The sequence below is a fragment of the Wyeomyia smithii genome, chromosome 1, assembly GCF_029784165.1.
Source record: "Wyeomyia smithii strain HCP4-BCI-WySm-NY-G18 chromosome 1, ASM2978416v1, whole genome shotgun sequence".
Taxonomy (NCBI): domain Eukaryota; kingdom Metazoa; phylum Arthropoda; class Insecta; order Diptera; family Culicidae; genus Wyeomyia; species Wyeomyia smithii.
In genome coordinates this window covers 25,736,770-25,759,095 of record NC_073694.1, presented here as the reverse complement: position 1 = coordinate 25,759,095, position 22,326 = coordinate 25,736,770, and the positions used below count along the sequence as shown (strand labels likewise).

At 40.2% G+C, this 22,326-nt stretch overlaps 1 protein-coding gene across 1 annotated transcript in view; it reads left to right on the top strand.

The window, feature by feature from the left end:
• LOC129717890 (protein peste-like) overlaps nucleotides 1–21,441 on the top strand; it is a 31,974-nt gene extending 10,533 nt beyond the window's left edge. Inside the window, exons 2-3 of the mRNA XM_055668152.1 lie at nucleotides 19,939–21,044; nucleotides 21,104–21,441. Coding sequence (XP_055524127.1) covers nucleotides 19,939–21,044; nucleotides 21,104–21,431 — 1,434 coding nt within the window. The 3' untranslated portion in view covers nucleotides 21,432–21,441. The remainder of the gene's footprint in view (nucleotides 1–19,938; nucleotides 21,045–21,103) is intronic.
• Nucleotides 21,442–22,326: the final 885 nt, after the last annotated feature.

The window sequence follows — 22,326 nt, the reverse complement described above, 5'->3', positions numbered from 1 at the left end:
TCCTCCCTTATTTTGATCTCAATTTGGAGACTCTTTTATGGCTCTCTTTAGTGAAGCTATTTAAATTAACTCTTCAATTATTTTACGAGAGAAAAAACAGTTAACATGACATTTAAATTCGTTTTGCTTAATTTGGAACCCTTTTTCGGAATTTAAAAGTATCGATACTGCGAGAACTTTGTTTTCCTTGTTTTCCACGTTCGATTTAAGAGTTTCTTCTATTTACTTTCTCTGGCTTTAGTATCGTTCATTTTCTAAATTTAAGTTCGATAAATAGTTCAAAATAAATCTAAATAAATAATTCTAAATTCAACAACAACCCCCCCCCCCCCCCCATTTTCGCTGATTGTCATGCACAGTAGCACCTTCTTGGGAAACTTGGCGTGTTAAGTGAAATTCACCTCGGAGCTCATCTACTGGAGAAAGTGAAATACCAAGTTCCCTGCCAGTCGTTGCCATTCAGGGCGAGATGAGTCTTGTCGTTCATCACCACCGCCATTCGTGATTCACCGGTATTCGGCCTATCTCCGAAACCAGTGGATGGTACTGCCGCCTACAAAATCCTAAAATTCAAAAAAAACATCACAAAAAACCTACACCAACGAAGAACGTGGATAGCCCTCCTTAGTTTATTCGACGGAAAACGTAAACTATTAGGTGAGGAGGGGGTTTGATGATAAACAATGCTTGAAATTTGTATGGTCAAAAATCTAACGGGAAAGGGACCAGAAATGATCAAAACATTTCTACGTGGCTTGTGGATAGCTCTTTTGAAAAATTATATCTCAATACATTCCACAATGCATATTATTATGTCAGCATTATCAAAGTTATCCGCAAACGAAAAACCAGTCAGCAGCTACCAATAGCAAAGTTGACACAATACTAATGAATTTTGTTGTTGTACATGCGTTCTAGTTTATTTAGTACTTGTTTTAAAAATAAAAACTCGGAGAAAATACATTGGAGAATTATAAACTTAAGTAATAATGTAAAAAGCTATCAAAGTTGGCCTATTCTGTCTTATAAAATCGTTTGTTTTCGGTATACTGAATTCGATTAGGAATCATTTTTTAACTGGGGTTGAATGGAGTACCCCCTTCTCTGCTAAGGTTCCGCCTATACTGATAAAAAACCATTTTTTAATTAAAACTTTGTTTTGTTTTATTCAAATCACTAGTCTGGTTAAGTTCAGTAATAAAGAGATAAATTAGAAAATAAATCAAGAACTTGGAAATATAACATATTTATGTGTAGAAAATACAATAAAAGAATGCAAACCCGTTTTGGGTAATGCGTTACAGAATCTTCGTGTTTCAAATCCAGTTCTTCCAAGAATAAAGGGTCTCCCCAAAATTCACAAACCTGGAAATGAAATGAGAAAAATTATCTCAGCGGTAGGGGCTCCCACAGAAAAATTGGCTGAATGGCTGGTAAAAGAATTTCAAGCCATGCCCCATAAATTTCCAAGTCGATCAGTAAAGAGCACCGGAGATTTCGTTGAAAATTCAAGTTCCTCGGGTAACATCCAATCTGATGAGATAATGGTTTCATTTGACGTTACGGCCTTATTTCCTAGCGTTCCAGTGAATGAAACCTCAAACCTTTTAGAGGACTGGCTTCTTTCCCAATATTTTGATAATACTTGGAAAAAGAAAGTTGACAGTTTGTTGAAACTTTCACGCCTTTGCATGAAAGAAAACTACTTCACATTTCGTGGTAAATTTTACAAACAGACTGAAGGGGCACCAATGGGGAATCCTCTTTCTCCCTTTCTATGTGAGCTCTTCATGGCAAATATAGAAAGTACATTAGAGAAGAGGAACATCTTACCGATTCGATGGAGGAGGTATGTGGATGATATTTTTTGTATTTTGAAAAGGGCGGATCTTGAAACTTTTTTCATATCCCTTAATAATACCCATAAAAATATAAACTTCACAATTGAAAAAGGACTTAACAACAGACTCCCTTTCTTGGACGTCGTTGTAGTCAGAAAGTCTACGGACTTGGAATTTGAAATTTATCGGAAACCCACGAATACAAAACGGGTAATACCTAACACTTCAAACCATCCCTTCCAGCATAAAATGGCATCCTTCCATCATATGATCCACCGCATGGAAACTTTACCTCTAAGTGAAGTAGCCAAGCAAAAGGAACTGGAATATATTTCGAAATTGCTAAACCTAATGGCTACAATGAAAGTATCATTCAAGCCATTGTTGATAAAAAGTAGCGTGCTCAAATTCGGAAATCTTTTACAACACTCACCCCAATAACAGAAGATCTGAAAAGGGTAGCCGTTGAATATGACGTTAACTTGACACGTCCACTTCGTTCAAAATTTAGAAAATTTGGGATGGATATTGTCTACACTAGTAGAAATACCCAACTCAAAACAAAATTAGGGTCTACCAAAGACCCTATCGAAACCCTGAACAAAGCTGGAATTTATAAAATTGCATGCAGTCACTGTGACATGGTTTACATTGGACAAACTAAACGTAACCTAGGGATACGTTTCAAAGAACATTTCGCAGAAGTGACAAAAGCAAGTAAAGTTTCAACAAATGCCCCACCACACCTTTTCAAATCAAAAGTGGCTGAACATATTTTTAACGAGGAACATCCACTAACTTCGGATAATATTCACCTCCTCCGCCCCGTTAATAATTTATGGAAATTAGACGTAGCTGAAAGTTTAGGAATTTATAAACAACACTCATGCACGCTTCTCAATAAAGACGCAGGTAATCACCCCTCATGGCTATTCAATCTGCTTCCCAAAAACCCCAGACATGGTACGGTAAACAATCGACCGCATAATTCCCTACCTAACTCCAATTAGGGGTGCTAAATTTTCATTTTTACCTACTACAAATAAAAAAACAGGATTTACGCTTTGCTCTTTACCAGTCCACATAAGCACTGAGGAAGACTGTATGTCACAGTCGAAATATATATGCGGACTGAATTTCAATATTTATTTCCAAAAAATTTAGTAGAGTATAACGGAAACCGATAACTATTTCTTTGATTGACCAGAAGTGTTGCTTAAATTAAGGAGTTCGAGAATATATATTCTTTTGCCAGATACGGCCTTATATGGATTGCCTCACCAGGAATTTCGTGATAATTTTGGACAAAAAATAATTTGTCCTGTACGCACGGTCACACGACCGTGAGAAATTGCCTCTAAAAGGGGATTAATTTGATTAATTACAATTAACTTATTGCTGACCTGACTCCTATCTCCTATCCTGTTTATTCTTAGACCATTCTGAGGCCATTTCGTTTTACATGAGTGAAAGCTCCAGTGACTAGGAGAGCTCTGAACTCGGCTAAGTCACTCACGACACTGCTGAGTGCCTCGTGCGAAGACACTGACCTACTTTTGACTGTTTGCTTACATAAACAAGAATGTGCAGCTTTTCGTGATTCTTCGTTTCCGCCCTAGTTAAATACAGCAAGTTTACGCATAATATCTGTTTGCATTTTATCACCCGGTGCAAGACCGGTTCTTTTCCGGATTCTAGCTACATCAAACAAAGTGACGGAACCCTGTAGGCTAATGTGGGAGAAATGATGGGTGACGTTACATCCGCCCCCACTTTGTTATGCTGTGAGTCTTCTTGAAGTGAAAGACTTTCATCGGTCTGTCACGTTGGCCTTACTATTATGCCTTATTTTTTTTTTTTTTTTTTTTTTTTTTTTATTCTCGCTTATTTTCCGTCGGTCTAGTTCCGCCACTGTTGTGGCCAATCACCGACGCCCAGGGAGGCGACTCCACACCCAGGACCCTAACTCACGACCCGTTTATTAACGGACCGGCGCCAACGGCTTTACTTCCTCATGCGATGGAAGGCGTGATCCCAGAGATTTTTCGCCTCAGAAAATCTCCCGGTGTCGGCTAGGATTGAATCTAGACCAGTTGGGTTGGTTGTGAGTGGATCACGCCACCTCACAACCATCGACACCTATGTCGGCGGTGGGATTCGAACCCAGGCGTCGAGCGTGGTTGGCGGAGATGTTACCAACCACACTAGGCCCCCGCTATATTATGCCTTATGTTCTTACTATTTTATTGTTACAACTCAGTTTTTTAGAATGTTGAAGTGTTACGGGAACTAATGGGAGAAATTTTTCCTTTCATCTGGCTTTCACTCTCTTCATTGGGTACTGCTGAATGCATGAGTTGGGTTACAGGAGGTTTAAGCGGAAGGGTGTGTCTGACAGTAGAGATTCTCTTCTCATCGATTGGTTGTGGTGTCATCCTCGCGAACTTATCGTTAAGTCTGCGCGTCATCGATTGTTCAGTGCTGGTTGTAGAACCTCAATGTAGTGTTAATCGTGTCCCTTTGACATAGACTGGCTGTATTTTGTTTGGTTTATGTTATCGTTACGTACCGTGTGGCAAAAAAAGATTTGCGTTCACCACCGGCTCTGTTTCATAATTCAGTCACTTGGTTTAGTGTCCATATCCAATTAACCGCTTACATGTGTGCGCACATTTATGAATCGTTTTGCGCATGGGCGCAACTAAGGAAGATTTCTAGGGGGGGGGCTAGTTTTCATCTGTGTCATTTTAAAAAAGAAATAAAAGAGTTTAAATATGCTTATTTAATAAAGCCTAAAACAGTATCGTAAAAGCAGAAAAAATCACTTCGGGATAGAATCTCCGAAGATGTGCTGAATATCTTGAACACAGCGTCAACGTCAACCTCTTTCAGCAACATTGATTCGATATTGAGGAGAACTAGGTTTGGTAAACGGCTGGGCAGTGCTTTTTAACAGAACACACGTACTAGTTGGAATAAAATAGACCCCAGTGTTGTTTAAGGCATAATGCTCTATTCCTACCTCCACGTGGAACCGATTGGGATACGAGCAACCAAGGGAAAACCGGTGAACCGGTGGGAACTTGGTCGTACGCTGACAGGAGCAGGAGCAGCTTGTCTGAGTGTCTACACCACAGGCTAGGGGCGGCTCAAACAGCGACTGATCCGGACCGGACAGTTGAACTATGAAATGTGGTGTCTCGCCAGCTACATCTCTGGCGGCAGCTCCATCGCGAGACTAGGCATCGCAGCCCTGGTAAGGCAGCATGTTTGTGTTTGTTGAGAATGAAAGGCCGGTTCCACAACTACACTATCCCGCACAGCTGGAGAAACTCTACCATAGCTGCTCGCGTAGAGACATCAAGATCGTCATTGGGAACATGAACGGAAGGAAAGACTTGTATAAGCCGGTTATCGGCCGGCACAGCCTGCACACCGTGACGAACGACAACGGCCAGCTATGCACCAACTTCGCAGCTTCCCGCGGAGTGGCAGTCCAAAGTCCCTTTTTTCCTCGACCAACGTACAGCAAAACAAATTGACCACGTTCTCATCGACGGCCCCTACTTCTAAGACATTACAAACGTACGCACCAATCTCGGTGATGATCGGACATGACCACCTCAATACAAAAAACTGCAAAACCCTGATATAACCGGTAGTCCTCTACGGAAGTCCTGTTGGTGTTTTCGAACGGAAGGTACTATGGACTATCTAAGGTAGAGTACAAACGGACGACGGATAATGGCGACAGCAAATGAACAAGCGCTGCTTGGAGATAACCCCATTGCACACCTGGCGAAAGACAATAGGTTGCGGTGGACTGGTCACGTCGTAAGGGTGCCGGACGACAACCCTGTGAAATCACTTCTTCTCAGCAACCCTACCGGCAGCAGAAATTAAGGGTGCAGCGTGCATGATGGCTCGACTAGATCGAAAGAGACTTGCGAGTGATGAGACGTCTGGGGAACTGGTGAAACACAGCCCAAAACCGAGTAAAATGGCAACAACTGCTTGATACAGCACGAGTTACTACAGCTCTCGTCTGACTGGTAAGGTGAGTAAGAGAGCAAGGGTTGAGAATCGATCCTGGGTGCAGAACTAGTTCTTAGCCAACGAATGACATCTCAATTTGTGTTGATTTTGATGCTCTGATAAGTAGTATGGAATGTATATATATTGAATACAATCATTCTCTGGGAAATTCTAGTGGGGGCTAAACAATTTCTAGGGGGGCTTCAGCCCCCCCTAGCCCATCCGTAGTTGCGCCCATGGTTTTGTGGAACGAAATGATTGATGAAACAAGAACAAAATTAGGGTAGGGAACGGCTTAAGCAGTAGCGCCTGTTCTAATCAGTCGAAATAAACGGGCCTCAATCTCCTGATTTTTTATCAATATCGACAATTTCAACGATGAGAACGGAAACTCTGATTGATTAGATTAGTCTTAAGATTGATAAGTCTTAAGAATACATAAAATTCCGTTCAACACAGAAAAATCTTTGAAAAAACATCAAACGAAAAATGTTGCAGCTATTCAGGCACTTTTTGAGTGCTGAAGAAAATCCCCTGCAAAACAGATGCAATCTGGTTAAAAGGTTCGAGGTGATTGGAATAGTGGCCCTTGACAGGGAACTTTAATTGATTATTTTCAAAGTTTACTAAATCGGTTTAAGAATCTGAAAACAAGTGCTGACAGAGAGAAAGGTAGAGAACAAATTGATATAGTTATGTTTGTGTTTCACCTCACAGATTTCAAGTATTTCGTCTCAATACACAGGCGGCTCCTAAAGCTGCTTAAAATATGTTCCCTACCCTATAAAGTGACATTTTGTTGTTTGGTTTTGGCCTCGAACCCTTGTTTGTAGGAGTCATTCATTCTCATTGAGTAACATATATCTGACGCCAATTCGCCCTTCGTTTTGAAGTTTGTAGGAGTCGTCCTCACGTTAGAGTTGTATTTTGGCTCGACCGTGAACCTCATTGGTTAGGTCTTATTACACATCTGGCCTCCTCAGGGTCGGATACTGGATGCTGCTCGTCACTTCTTGGTAATATCGATTGCCTACACAACCATCAACCATCGAAACCCGCCGTTCAACTCCCCTCGCAAGCGTCTGCTTCCTTCTGGCGACCCCGTCGTAGTCATCTCAAACATATCGGTCTCGTAGATCTGGATCGTGAACTTGTTGTCGTTGTTTCGATAAGTTCATAGCTTGTAATATCTTCCTCTACTAAAGTGTACAATACTTTTTGTGTGTATATTATTATCAAATTCAAACATTCAAATGTGTTTCCATCTCTCCTTCAATTTTTTTTGTCTGATATTGATATTGTAGTAATCGCTGAGTTGCTGAATACAGCAGCTTTTGCAGTAGTTGGTTTATTGGGATAAATTCATTTAATAACACTTAAAACTAAACGCAAACTAGCAGTCCCAACAAAACTGTTTATAAACCAAAAGCCTCTTGATCTCCCGAACAACTTTTCAGAAAACCGCAGCTCTCTATGTGATTGAATTCACTAGATCAATTTAGTTCAAAATATCCAAAATTACGTGCACACTAGCGCCACGTAGAACTCCATACCAAATTGTATACCAACTAGAAACCCTTAACAACCCCGTAACAGCTTTGCTGAAATCCACAATCTCGCGAGATAAATTCGAATACTCAAATCTATTCACAAACTTATAACTTGTCTAAACCTTTTCTTAACACTCTAAAGCAAAAAAAAATTTTCTAACAAAAACTTTTCCATTGTGTATTTTTTCAGCGAAGATAATTTTTTTTCCTTATTTTATAGGATACTTTAAAATTTAGACACTTTTTATACTGGCATTGTTGAACATTTAAGTGTGTTGTGCCGTGTCAAATAAATGTTGTGCGAACAAAAAAAACTTTTCCATGAATTGTACCTACGTGAGATCCATCATTATATCAAGCACAGGTGAAGTGAAGCGGTGAAGTCTCAGAAGTAAGCTGTTCCGATTATGATACAAAAACAGGCTTTGCATATCATCAATAATTCCAATTTTAATGCAAATATTTTGCACAAATAGTGTTTCTACATGAAATTTTAATGTTATAAAAGCATTTTACAGAAAATCCCTGAATACTTGATTTTTTTATCAATGCTTGCAAATAAGGCATGAGAGCAACTGTAAGGGTAAATTGTTTTTAAAAATGGATCAAAACTTTTTTACTGACAATAATAATACTCAAACAATCTTCATGACACTTTCCGGACAGCATCAGGAGAAGATGTTCAATGACTTTGCTGAATGTTTGATATATTTTTTATTACAGGGTGACAAAAAAGTCCGGTCACACAGGAAAATCTCACTATTTCAATGAATAAGAAGAAAATCTGAATCTGGCTTTCATACCTTTATTCAGTAACTCATAAAGATACCTCACAGACTATATCTCGGAATTACATCACCTTTCTCTGATCGAACCAGTTTCAGACGTCTCGGAAAGTCGTCGCAAGCGGCGCGCACGTGCTCCATCGGCATCTCGTCCCAGATTTCCGTGATAACTCGCTTGAATTGCTCCAAATTTGTTATTTTATAGTCGTTCAGCTTCGACATCATGTATCCCCACACGAAATAATCCATTGGATTCAGATTCGGAGACAACGGAGGCTATTCATTCTTCGAAATGAAATCGGTCAAGTTTTCCTCACACCACGCCTGAACACATTTTGCGGTGTGGGATGGGGCGCCATCTTGCTGGAAGCAGTAGTAATCGTCTTCAAACAATAGTTCCGCTTGAGGCAGAACATTTTTATTCAAAACCGTGTCCAGGTAGTACGCTGCTAATTATTCTTCTTGATTTTGACCCCTTTATCGATGAAAATAAAAGGCAGTTTACCTCTCTTGCAAATGACTCCCCAAACCATCACTGACGTCTTATTTTGGAACCGGGAAACGTTCAGCTTGTCCGCAGGAGCTTGCTGGAGGCTCACACTCCAAACTCGATCATTTTGGCGATTGACTGTTTGCTCCAAAACGAACAACTTCTCGTCCGAAAAAATAATCTCGTCATCTGCGCGTCAACTCCCGCGACCGTTGGTACCTCTTGTCCTTTGTAGCTTTGGTAACCCCATGAACCACCTGTTTTTTGTACGGTGTAAGATTTAAATCCTTGCACAGAAGCAGGCGGATTGATTCTCGGTTCATTTTAAGGTTCCTGGCCAGATTCCGTGCAGATTGGGCGGGATTCCGGCGAATCCGGTCTCGTATAATCTTTTTCAGCCTTGGAGTTCTCACAGACCTTGGTCGTCCAGATCGTGCCTTGTCCTCGATGCCTCCGGTCTCTAGGTACCGATTTATGGTACGGTACACGAATTTTCGGTTGATTCCGAGCGATTTTAGGTGTTTGAATATGTGTCCGGGTTTGTACCCTTTCACATATTCAGCGGTAACAGCTGCTCTTAACTATGCCATGGCTCACAACTCAATGTGAACAAACTGCACCGAAACGAAACTCTGCCACTTTGGGCAGCAAAGTTAACCCTTTCATTTGACATATAGATGGCACCAGAGAGATGCAACGTGTAGGCTACAGGCGACCCCAAAAAAGTGTGACCGCACTTTTTTGTCATCGTGTATATAGTAGAGAAAATGCGCATATAAAAAATTGTTCCGTTCATGATACATTACCTTAAAAGATCCTTGGTGTTTTAAAAATCATTATTATTTTTACTTGCACTCCTTCCATGATCCAGTAACCCGCATATTTAGTCAACCGTTTTGAAGATCTTAATCTGGTGAAATATGTTACTTCAGCGAAACCACCGTTTCCATCAGAGTTATAATAGCTATTTTTCAAAAAGAGAGCCGTCATTTTAGCTTCAGCGTCTACTACTAAATACCGCCTTTCCAATAATCTTGATATAACTGATTGCGTATTATTTTAAAAATATATCTGTTCCATGAAAAGGCATGAGGAAGTTAAAGCCGTTGGCGCCGCACACTGTTACCAAAGCTGCAAAAACGTGATCAAAATTGTTTTGACCCAAAAACTCGATTTAGAGCCGTAGTGTTGATCCATTATTTATTCTACATTTTATAGAAGTTGTTATTTTGTAATTTATCCACTAAACAGTGAGAAACGAATTTTACTTTTCCATTTTTGTATATGAAAATTAACTTTGTTCGGCAAAGATGTAGCACATTTTATAAGAAACGACTTTGTTGAAGACACCATACTTCTATCTGCCTATTTAAATGGACTTTCATGGAGTTTTCTAATAATTGCCACTTAAATCACTTTTTCAATGTAACATTTAGTAGTGACTTTTTTTAATGTTCTACAATGTTGTTTGTTATAAAAAAAAAAACAAATAATTTCATCGAAGAAAATTTATTATTATCTCTCATATTTATTTGGTTATTGACGATTTTTATAAATACAATGCATTAATTTACTAACAGATATCTTCGAAATCTGCAAATATCTGCAGACTAAACTATTTCTATATTAAAGTATAAGTAAAACATCATTTAACCCAGCTATAGGCATTTGTCTCTCGCTGTCTCCTGTGTATATATCTGTAAGTAAGTAAGTACATTATTTTAATAAAAATATTTCCTAACTGTATAAGTATAAGAGATAAAAAAAAACTTTCTTCAGTGAACTCGTGTGTTTTATGATAGTTAACAACATTGTAGAACATTGAAAAATTTTAGAAAATCACAATAAAAAGTTATATTAAAAAAATGATTTTAAGGGTTATTCTAAAGGAAACGTCACAATAGTTCATTCAAATTGGCAGATAGAAGTATGGTGTCTTTGACAAAGTTGTTTCTTATAAAATGTGCTAGAAACTTTGCGGAACAAAGTGAATTTTTATATGTGAACTTGAGGAAAATAAAATTCGTTACTCACTTTAAGGTAGATTTATCACAAAACTCTAATTTTCATAAAATAAAGAATAATTAACAAAACAACTTTGCTGAATATATTATGGCTCCAAAAACAATTTTTTTGAGTAAAAAGTAATTAGTGCATTATTTAAGTTGAAATCGTCAATAACCAAAGAAATATGTGAAATGGAAATAAACTTTCTGCGAAGAAATTGATTGGTTCGTTATAGCAAACAGTATTGTAGAACATTGAAAAATTGTAGAACATCACTATAAAAAGTTGAATTGAAAACAATTGATTTTAGGAGTGATCTACAGAAAACTCCACAAATGTCCATTTAAATAGGTAGATAGAAGTATGATGTCTTCAACAAAGTTGTTTGATGTAAAATGTTCTATAACATTGCCGAACAAAGTGGATTTTCATTTTGCAAAATGAGAAAAGTAAAATTCGTTTCTCACTGTTAAGTGGATTAATCACAAAATTGTAACTTCTATATTAAGAAGAATAATTAATAGAACAACTTTACTGAAGACACTGTGGCTCTAAAATCAATTTTTGTGAGTCATAATAACTTCAATCACGTTTTTGCATCTTTGGAAACAGTGTGCGCCGGTCAACGGGTCGTAAGTAAGGGTCTTGAGTGGAGTCGCCTCCCCGGGCGTCGGTGTTTGGCACAACAACAGTGGCGGAACTTGTTGGTAAATTTTTCAGTATCGGCGCGCTGATGAACTTTTCGCCCATCTATAACCACATACTCTTTACTAGTGAACAAAGAAGGTCCCGTGTCGACCTGTCATATTTTTTCTCTTTTTTTTTTGTACAACAATACGAATAAAACACGTTTTCACAGCAAAGTATATTTTTCACGTTTTCTAACGCGGATTACAATTCCCTGCGATTATATTTCTCTGCATTGGCCAGGGATTGGCCGACAGGTTTTGGTCCCAGTATCAGACCGTGAGAATTACAGCGTTTTTGTCGCGAAATTCGGAAAAGTTTTTTCGGTCGACGGCGTTAGGTGTTTTGTTCGGTTCGTGCGTGTTGTGTGGTGGCAAAATGGCGGACCTAGGAAAGTTTTCGTTAGTTAAGCTTAACAACACGAACTACGCTACATGGAAATTTCAAATGGAAATGTTTCTTGTGCGAGAGGACCTTTGGCATGTCGTTGCACAACCAAAACCGGAACCGGAGGCATCGGTATGGCAAAAAGCTGATAGAAAAGCTCGCGCTACGATCGACTTGTGTCTTGAGCAGACTCAGTACATCATAATAAAAGATTGTGCTAGTGCTGTTGCGGTATGGAATGCTTTGAAAGCATACCATGAGAAGTCGTCGACAACTTCACAGTTGTCACTATTGAACCGGCTGTGTGACACTAAGCTTCCGGAGGGCGGTGACGTCGAAAAACACTTGCTTGAGATGGACTCAGTGTTTGAGCGGCTTCAGAATTGCGGACTGAATCTGGATGAAAAATTAAAAATTGCGATGATGTTGCGCAGTATGCCCGATTCGTACCATAGTTTTGCATCGGCGTTAGAGGCACGACCCGATGAAGAAATAAAGTTGGAATTTGTCCGGTCAAAGCTGGTGGATCAGTATCAGAAGCGATTGCAAAGAGAAGTGAAACAAGTTGTTGGCGAACAGGTACTGAAAAATTTTTCAGATGATGATGAAAAAAAATTTTATCAGATGGTGACGAAAAAAACTATTCCAGATGGTGATGAAAAAAAAAAACAAGGACAGATAATTGAGTTGGATAAATTTCCCATGGAAGGTTATCATGTTAGCTTCCTCGCAAAAAAAAATATTACGTCCTTGCGTGCGGCCTTCCGGCAGTTAATTGGAACATTCGCCATGGCGGACGAAATCATGCGTGTAGCCATGTTTTTAAACTCTTTATTAATTCCTCCTCCGTTTTCGCGACAAAATTGTTGGAATAGATCTTGCGCTTCAAGTTTGCCCAGAAATTCTCGATGGGAAGCAGGTGGGGGACATTGGGCGGATTCGCCGACTTCGGTACCACATCGATATTCAGCCGCTCCATTTCCTCCAACGATCGCTTCGAGTAGTTGGCCGACGTCAAATCTGGCCAGAACACCGTGTCTTTGCGCTTATGGTATTTCTTGATGAACGACGCAACTTCTGTCAGGCACTTCGTACTATAAATTTCACAGCCAGCCCGGAGCGAAAGAAGAGCAACTTAGACATCCCTTTCTCGCTGATTATCAACCACAGCCGCACCTTCTTGGGGAACTTGGTCTGTGAAATAAACTTTACTTCCCTGCCCTGCTAGTCGTTGCCATCCAGGGTGAGATTGGTCTAGTCGTCCATCACCACTGCCACGTCGCGATTCGCCGGGAAAATCGACTTGACCATCTTATTCAACCGCTGTCGCTGCGTCATTGCCTGCAGCTCCGAGACCAGTGGATGGGACTGCCGCTTCCTGCATGTATGTCAATGTTCTCCAGATACTTTTTCACTGTTTTAGAGCATGCACCAATCTCTCGGCCAAGGGCACGCAGCGATTTAGCCACTTTATCCTCGGTATTCCTCTTCAGCATCCTTTGAAGCTTCTTGTCGCTCAGGGTCGTTGGCCGTCCGAAACCGGGCTTTCTTTCGATGCTCTGATCGTTGTCCAATAGTGTCAAAATGTTGTAGATGCCAGAACCGGCATACCCGGCGTCCACAAAGTGCCGCACGATGTTCGTTTTTGACGCGGCGGGGTACCGTTCTTTGAACGCGCACACTTCTGAACGGAGTAGCTTCACTTTTTTCGCCATCACAGTTAGAGTTTGACTGATAAAGCTGTCAATTTTTTTTAGGCTAACTCATGGGTAACTATGATTGATGATGCATGAGTAATTTCGTCAGTACGATTAAAGGTAAACCCATGAAAAATCGGCAATTTTTGTCCATTGTTTTTACCACAAACGTTATTCGACAAATGCAATTTTGCTATATAAATTTGTTAAAAACAGAGACAGTGATGGCCCAAACAGAATGGATATGTTTGCGTTGCGTTGACGTCAATTTGACAGTATATGTATGGGCTAACTGTCAAATTGCCGCAAACGCAACCGCAACGTATCCATTGTGTTAAGGCCTTGAATGACAAATCTTACGATACTGCGAATGAAAATTCAAATAATCGGACGTTTTAAACAGTTTGTTTTGGAAAGTCTTCGGGTTTTACGCCGGGAGTGCTTTCTACGGAATAGTTTCAAGCCGAAGTTAATTTTGAAGGTTGTATAATAAGGGAAATAATTGAAGCAGGCAAAATTCTGTCAATTTTTAAATGGCCAATACTTCACGAAAAATGAATCAATTCTGACAAAACAGGTTTCATTTTACTGGAAAACTGTCCTAGTTTTCTAGTATTACTTGAGAACTGGACGTGACCAAGGGTCACTGGAAATGTTTCGGATTTCCGGAGTGTGTGTCAAAGTGTACATTTTTGCAACGCGTAGAACTTTTTCTGACATTCTGTTTCACTTAGGTTTATATGTTGTCAATAAATCAGAATTTATTTCGGGTTTATTGGTAGCCAAAGATTGAAAATTCGCCAAGGAATCATCAAGGTATGAATTTATTAAGTAAGGGTTTGGCGGTTTTTCCTTGTTGGGTACTATATTTCTTTGAGCTTGCAGTACTCTAGCAGAATTCAATCGAACATTGTGGGTGGGTAGGTCTTATTAAACCAAGCAACTTTGCAAACTTGCGTTTGAAAATTTATCTGGATTAACATTTGAAAAGGTCAGATTATTTTCACGCGGATTTTCTCTAAATGGTTATTTATGCAGATTTTCAAATTATCGTGGTATTTTGCGCGAATTTTTGGATTAAAGCGGTTTATCAAGCGGATTTCTGAATCAACAAGGTTTTTTCACGAGGCCTAACTGTATTTGAATCTTTTCTTATGAATCAATATATCTTAGTAAAAATTATCTGAACTTTCCTTCAAAAATATAAAAAATGAGTTTGGGATCCTACTCTGACAAAAATATAATTTAAAAACAAAAAATGTATTAGAAAATATCGGTGATCTCAGATTTTGTTGAATGAAGTATTTTAGATAGACAATTTAGTTGCCTAAAACGTTCCATGCGTTGCAAAAATGTACACTTTGACACACATTCTTGAAATCCGAAACATTTTCGGTGTAGGTTGGTCACACCAAGTTCCCAAGTAATACTAATATAATACTGTTTTCCAGTAAAATGAAACCGGTTATCAAAATTGATTCATTTTTCGTAAAGTTCTGGCCATTTAAAATTCGAGAGAATTTTTTTATCTCAATTATTTTGTCTACCCCCTGTATAAATCAAGATATTTTTTTGGCGCAACAATTTCGTTGATTTGGATTTTTAGTGGAACTAAAAATTGTTTGTTGGGTAACAGATACTTTAAACTGAAACAGTTCCAAGTTAAACTAAACAATTACCAGAGAAATACCAATAGACTGCCACTATGCATGTCCATCATATTATAAGAGTTAGCAAGCCAAAGAAAATGAATTTTATTACAATTTCGTATCATTGCTTTTTATGAGATGGTGCAAAAAGTTTCGATATTTTTTTAAACTTCTCCAGTACTAAGTTGTCGAGTTCATCTGTTCTCAGGAAGCTAAAAACCATAAGTACCTTTTTAGTTACCATTATTTTTCAGAAACTCAGTGACACCTGGGGCGAACCTTCACACCACCCCCAACAATGCTAAATCTTGTCGAATAGCAGCACCCAACAAATACCTAGCGACAAAAGCAACTCCTGGGGAAGGGTAGGTGAGTTCTCATTCTTTTGGGTCTCCTCCAGTAACCAGCCGCACTGACTTGTGCTCACCCTGCTCACCCTTAAAATATCGATAATTATCGTTAACGTCAAGAAATTAACGATAATATCGATGTCCTGCATCTATCGATATTATCGATAAGTATCGATAAGTTTCCCATCACTAGTCACACTATGCATTGCCAGCATACGTGGCATAGACGATTCGGACATCGGGATCCAACGATTATAGACCGAATACAGAAGGAAAACTCAGCTACAGGTATGAAATTAGTGAACTGCGATATGAAAGTCGTGTGTGAACATTGCTTGGAAGGGAAGATGGCGCGCTTGCCGTTCCAACAGCAAGCAGAACATAGAGCGAGTCAACCACTAGAGCTCATTCATACAGACCTCTGCGGGCCAATGAGTAACGTTACACCTGGGGGAAACAAGTATTTTATGGTGCTCATAGATGATTTCAGTCGCTATCTTGTTTTGTATTTGTTGAAAGATAAGGCGGAAGCAAAGGAATGTATTAAAAGCTTTGTCAGGTTTGTTAGAAATGAATTCCAGCAGAAACCACAAATAATTCGTTCTGATCGTGGTGCAGAATTTGTTAACAAGGAGCTACAACAATTTTATCGCGAAGAGGGTATTCAAATGCAGCTGACTGCTGGCTATTCCCCGCAGCAGAATGGCGTCGCTGAACGTCGGAATAGATACTTGCAGGAAATGGCAGTATGTATGCTGCTGGATGCAGGACTGGGAAAGCAGTACTGGGGTGAAGCAATTGCGGCGGCAGCTTACATTCAAAATCGCTTGCCTTCGCGGGTTGTACAGAAAACGCCAATGGAGTTATGGTGTGGAGAGAAGCCTAACTTGAGTGAGCTAAAGGTTTTCGGGTGTGAGGCGTACGTTTATGTGCCTGATGTTAAACGTAGCAAGTTGCAGAGCAGAGCCGAAAAGTTGACCTTCGTAGGGTATGCTTGTGGATCGAAAGCGTACAGATTTCTTAACAAGCGTACGGGAAAAATTACCATAAGTCGTGATGCGAGGTTTCTCGAGCTCGGCGTGAAGGTGCAGGAGGAGCCAAGCAATAGCTCAAGGCAGAAAGCTGAAGTGCGTGATGGAGATTCAATGAAGAATCGGGAAATTGGTGATGTGCAATGTGGAGAAAATGGCGATAATCATGATTTAGTGAGTGACTCTTCCTCGGACATGAATTCGTCAGATGAAGAATACCATGATATTGATGACACATATAACGAGGCTGGTAGTGCTAGTGATGAATTGCAAGGGAGAAGATCACAACGGGCGAATGCCGGAGCTATACCGAAACGGTTTGAAGATTACGTGGTAGGTGTTGCGAAGATTCAGGAGTGTGAACCAAAGAATTTTAAGGATGCAATGAAAAGCGTGAATAAAGAAGAGTGGGTAAAGGCAATGAACGAAGAATACCAGTCGTTAATTACCACCCGGTCGTCACGCGATTGGATCGAAGTGGGTATATAAAGAAAAGAAGGATCCAACGGGGCAAACAATTCGTTTTAAGGCACGCATGGTTGCTCAAGGTTATGCGCAACGATTTGGTAAAGACTTCAGTGAAGTGCATGCACCGGTAGCACTGCAACAGACATTCAGGGTATTGTTAACTGTTGCAGGACACCAAGGCCTTAAAGTGCGGCATGTTGACGTTAAAAACGCTTACTTAAACGGAGTGTTGCAAGAAGAAATTTTCATGCGTCAACCTCCGGGTTATTCGGTAACGGGCAAAGAAGAACTAGTGTGCAAATTGAACAGAAGCCTCTACGGACTCAAGCAAGCCGCAAGAGTCTGGAACTCAACCGTTAAGGAAGTTGTTGGTCGGCCTCGGTTTTCGTCAATCGGAGTCAGACGCTTGTTTGTTTACCAAGCAACTAGCTGATGGCGTGTGGATCTATCTATTAATTTACGTGGACGACATGATTGTTGTTTGTAAGGATGAAGACCAAATTAAGCGACTGGAGAGGCAACTACAACAGAGTTTTGACATTTCATCTCTCGGTGAGGTGAGCCATTTTCTTGACATCGAAGTGACAGAAGATTCGGATGGGTTCTACGCAATCAATCAACAGTGTTTTATACGAGAGATTGCGGATCGGTTTGGGCTTATCGGTGCGAAAACATCTAGATATCCGCTAGACCCCGGATATTTCAGACAGCAAGAAGGAGAAGCACTGGCAGATAACGTTCAGTATCATAGTCTGGTTGGTGCGCTGTTGTACGTAGCGACTAACTCAAGACCAGACATAGCAGCATCCGTGTCAATCCTCAGCAGAAAAACTAAACAACCAATGCAGTGAGACTGGGTGGAACTAAAGCGAGTAGTACGTTATTTAATGGCTACGCAGGATTGCCAGCTGAAATTTAGCAGTGATGCAACGAAGAACTTGGAACTGATCGGGTACAGTGATGCGGACTGGGCTGGGGACACAACCGATAGGAAGTCCACCAGCGGCTTTGTGTATCAGATTGGTAAAGCAAGCATAAGCTGGGCAAGCCGCAAACAGGGATGTGTAACAACATCTACCATGGAAGCTGAGTATGTAGCTCTCTCGGAAGCTGCACAGGAAGCGGTTTGGATGCGAAGACTATTATTGGAGTTGGGACACAAACAACAATCTCCTACAGTGGTCAATGAAGACAATCGTAGCTGTATCGATTTTGTGTCGCTTGAGAGGCAGAATAAAAAAGTAAGCATATCGATACGAAATACCATCATGCCAAAAGCCTAGTTTCTAGTAAGACGATTCAACTGTGCTATTGCTCGACGGAAAATATGGTGGCTGATATTTTTACCAAGCCACTAGGATCAGTGAAGATGCAGCATTTCAGGGCAATGCTTGGGCTACGTCAGAAGAGAGAAGAAAAGTAATCAGCGAGGAGGAGTGTTGGTAAATTTCCAGTATCGGTGCGCTGATGAACTTTTCGCCCATCTACCACATACTCTTTACTAGTGAACAAAGACGGTCCCGTATCGACCTGTCATATTTTTTCTTTTTTTTTTTTTTTGTACAACAATACGAATAAAACACGTTTTCACAGCATAGTATATTTTTCACGTTTTCTAACGCGGATTACAATTCCCTGCGATTATATTTCTCTGCATTGGCCAGGGATTGGCCGACAGAACTGAACCGAAGAAAAAAAAGCGAGAATAAAAAAAAGACTATTAAAAGCAAAATAAAACCGAAACAATATATATGAATAAAAACCAACAGCAAGCAACAAAAATCAAGACAAATCACCTTCTTTCAAGCCATCGATGAGAGGACTCCACTTACACAAACTTAAAACTAAATCAAACTTTTTTTTTGTGAATGCCTTCAAGTTTAGAAATCATTTATAGATTCAACTGAAATGTATTATTTCTGTTTGAATGTTCTTATAACTTTGTTTCCATAATGTAATAACTATTCTCACAGCTATTATCTCATCTATTTTCTTGGGTTCGGTCTTGATTTGCCCCGATGTAGGCTCGCTTGACTGATTTTATTTTATTCATCTTCTGAACACTAAAAAATTTTATTTCTCTTGCCATTTTGATTATTGTCTAGAGTGAATCGGGTATTGTTAAATTGAGCAAAACAACCACACACCGTCGCCCCTAGAATACCCTCCAATAGGGAAATACCCGTTCAAACTAATTTGAATATCGTATCGTCGTCACACGATAATCCCCGCCAGTTTATTACTCCAGATGATTTTCGCCGTTTAATTAAAGCCGCACGAGAATGTCACAATGCAAATTCTGCCGGCTGCCTACCGGGAAAAGCCACAACCTTCAACCCTTTCGTAGCGCCCCGGGTGAGAACCAATTATCATGGGATGTGTTTACACTTTGTTGTAACCTGTAACTTGTAACGTGTAACGGAATATGCTTGTTTTTAATTTTATCTGCGCCTGCACTCGGTAATCTCGGATGCAAATTTGCGCACGTTTGTTCTGCGAGATGCGTTCTGAGCACGAAAAAATTGAGCGATGTTCTACTCGATGACACACCCCGATTTATATTTTAAGGAATACACAAAAAATCGATAGTTCGATACCCAGCTGCAATCATACAGAATCAATGACGTAATATGACATTTAAATGTGATTAAATTTTTATTCTATTTCTAATGGGAAGTAATTTGAAAGATCCCAATCGTGCTCAGCATATTAAAAAACCTCTAAGGGCTACTTTACTCATTTTTCGGCCATCTTCAGAAAACAAATCCCTTCGGTAGGTTCTTTACTTTCTAGAACTTATTTGTTTTCTGAAGATGGTCGAAAAACTAAGCAGACCGAAACGTAACAAATTGTATGAATAATCAATAAAAGCTCGCCGAAAGTCAATTGACATCCGACCAAATAAATCACAAGGTGATCATAACCAGCAAACATCAAAATAATTGTTTATTTTCTCCGCAGGAAAAATCCCTCACCCCCACATCGAAAGCGTTCAAGCAGTGGAAACGTCCGCCGTTCCTGCTGAACTGGGAGATCACCTTCTTCAACTGGACCAATGCGGAAGATTTTCTGACGAACAAAACGACCAAACCGGCGTTCGCGGAAGTGGGACCGTACGCCTACACGGAAACTTCCGAAAAGGTGGACGTTCGGTTTAATACGAAAAATTCCACCATAAGCTTCCGGAAGCGAGTTTACTTCAATCCGGTGGAAGCTCTTACCCGAGCTCGGCTGGATGAGGAGATTACTAGTATCAACATGGTGGCTCTATCGGCGGCCAGTCGGGCAAGCTTCTGGGGATATGCGGCCCAGCGGGCCGTTTCGTTTGGTTTGTTTACATATCGGCAGGAGATTTCGGTGACTCGGACGGCGAGTGAGTTGCTGTTTGAAGGCTATCCGGAACCGATGATCCAGCGGGCGCAGGAGATATTGAGCTTCATTGGAGAGGACATTCCTTTCGAAGGACGGTTCAGTTGGTTTCATACGATTAACGCATCGAAGAAAGCCTACGGAGTGTTCAATATGGACTCGGGACGAGAGGATTCCGGTCAATATGGTTTGATTCGGGCGTGGAACTACAAGAGTAAAACGGACACCGCTAGTGGCGAGTGTGGAAAATTCCGTGGCTTCTCGGGGGATATTTTCCCAACGAAGATCCGAAAGGATCGTCCGCTGGGGATTTTCACACCGGAAATGTGTCGTATGGTTTCGTTCGAGTTCGAACGGGAAGAGGATATTTATGGGGTGAAGGCCTACCGATTCGTGGGTAGCGAAAGAACCATCGATAATGGATCGCTGTATGCCGAAAATCAGTGTAACTTCGGACCCGAATGGATGCCCTCGGGGGTGATCAACATCACCGAGTGTCGCCTTGGAGCTCCCTTCTACATGTCGTTCCCCCACTTTTACCTGGGCGATCCGTACTATCGGGAGCACATCGATGGCATGCAGCCCAACAAGGATCGGCATCAATTTTTCTTCACCATCGAACCAACAACCGGACTGGTCTTGAATGCGTCCATTCGGTTTCAGATTAATGTTTTGCTGAGGCAGTTTCCATCGATAGCGTTAGTTACTCCTGGATTCTTGTTCGAACAGCGTTTTTCATTGTTTTTCTATTTTACAGCCTCTATCAGGATGCTCCACGGTCCTACATTCCAGTTCTGTGGTTTACGCGCAACTTCGAAATGCCCCAAGAGGAAGTGCAGAAAATCAAAGACTTGCTAAGCATATCTCAGCTTGGCTATAAGGGCAGCTTTGCGGTGATTGGTGCTGGCCTCCTGATTGGGCTGCTAGCGCTAGTTCTAGGCTGCGCCTTCAAAACCGCTAAGATCAAGAAGCAACCCGGGAGTGGAGCTGAAACCGAAGACCGAACGGTTTGCAATGGAGACGCACGAGGGGATTATCATGCAGTGCAGAATGGGAACCAAAATAAGGAACGAATAAAACTTTGATAGTTATCAAGTTTTTTTTTATTATCGCAAGCTGTTCGAGCTCTTGATTTCCAACCGCAATGTCAATTGCTTGTCAAACCAGGAATCGTAATCGAGAGGATCAACGTTGAAATGGAGCAAATTGTCAGTTGTCAATCAAACGAAGCTTAACCACAGATTTGTTGCTTATAAATGTGTCACCTTCGGAAAGTGTCTTGCTTTACACGTTACATGTCGATTGACTAATTGAGAATGACACAATCTCAATTTTCATTGATTATTTTTCAATAAATCCATTAGAAAACGTGCCCAGAAATATCAAACTTCTTTTGGTTTTCTTTTTCTTGGAGCATATTCGTCAATATAAATTCTAGTAAATTATGCTACTTATCAGTATTCTCGCAGTTTGGAGATAATTTGTTTATAGAGATACATAGTGGTTTTTTCGAAGTCCGTCAAAAAATTAATTTCGGCACTAGAGGATTAATATCCGTTTTGATTGAACTTAATATTAGTTCGACCTACGTGCTTTCAGTTCCTGTAATTTTTCAGGTTTTTGGTCGTTCTTTAACTCAACAAAAAAAAGCACTAAGGAACGAATAAAATACCTAACCAAATTCATACCAATTCCAAACTTTTAAAAAATTTTTGGATTTATAGAATTTTTCAAACTTTCCCGAATTTTCGAATTGAAATCTGTGTACAATAAACGAATTGAAGTCTGTGTACAATAAACAGAAAGTCATGTCCCGAATCGGAATGTAGCACGAAGGCTTTGCTTTGCTTTGCTAGAATGGAAATTTATTACGATTTCCTTTAAGATATCTGGGATATTTTTAATACCTACTTATAAGATTATTATCATTCTAAGGATTTGAGTATACTTAAAATTTGTAGTATTGTTATGATCTTCAAG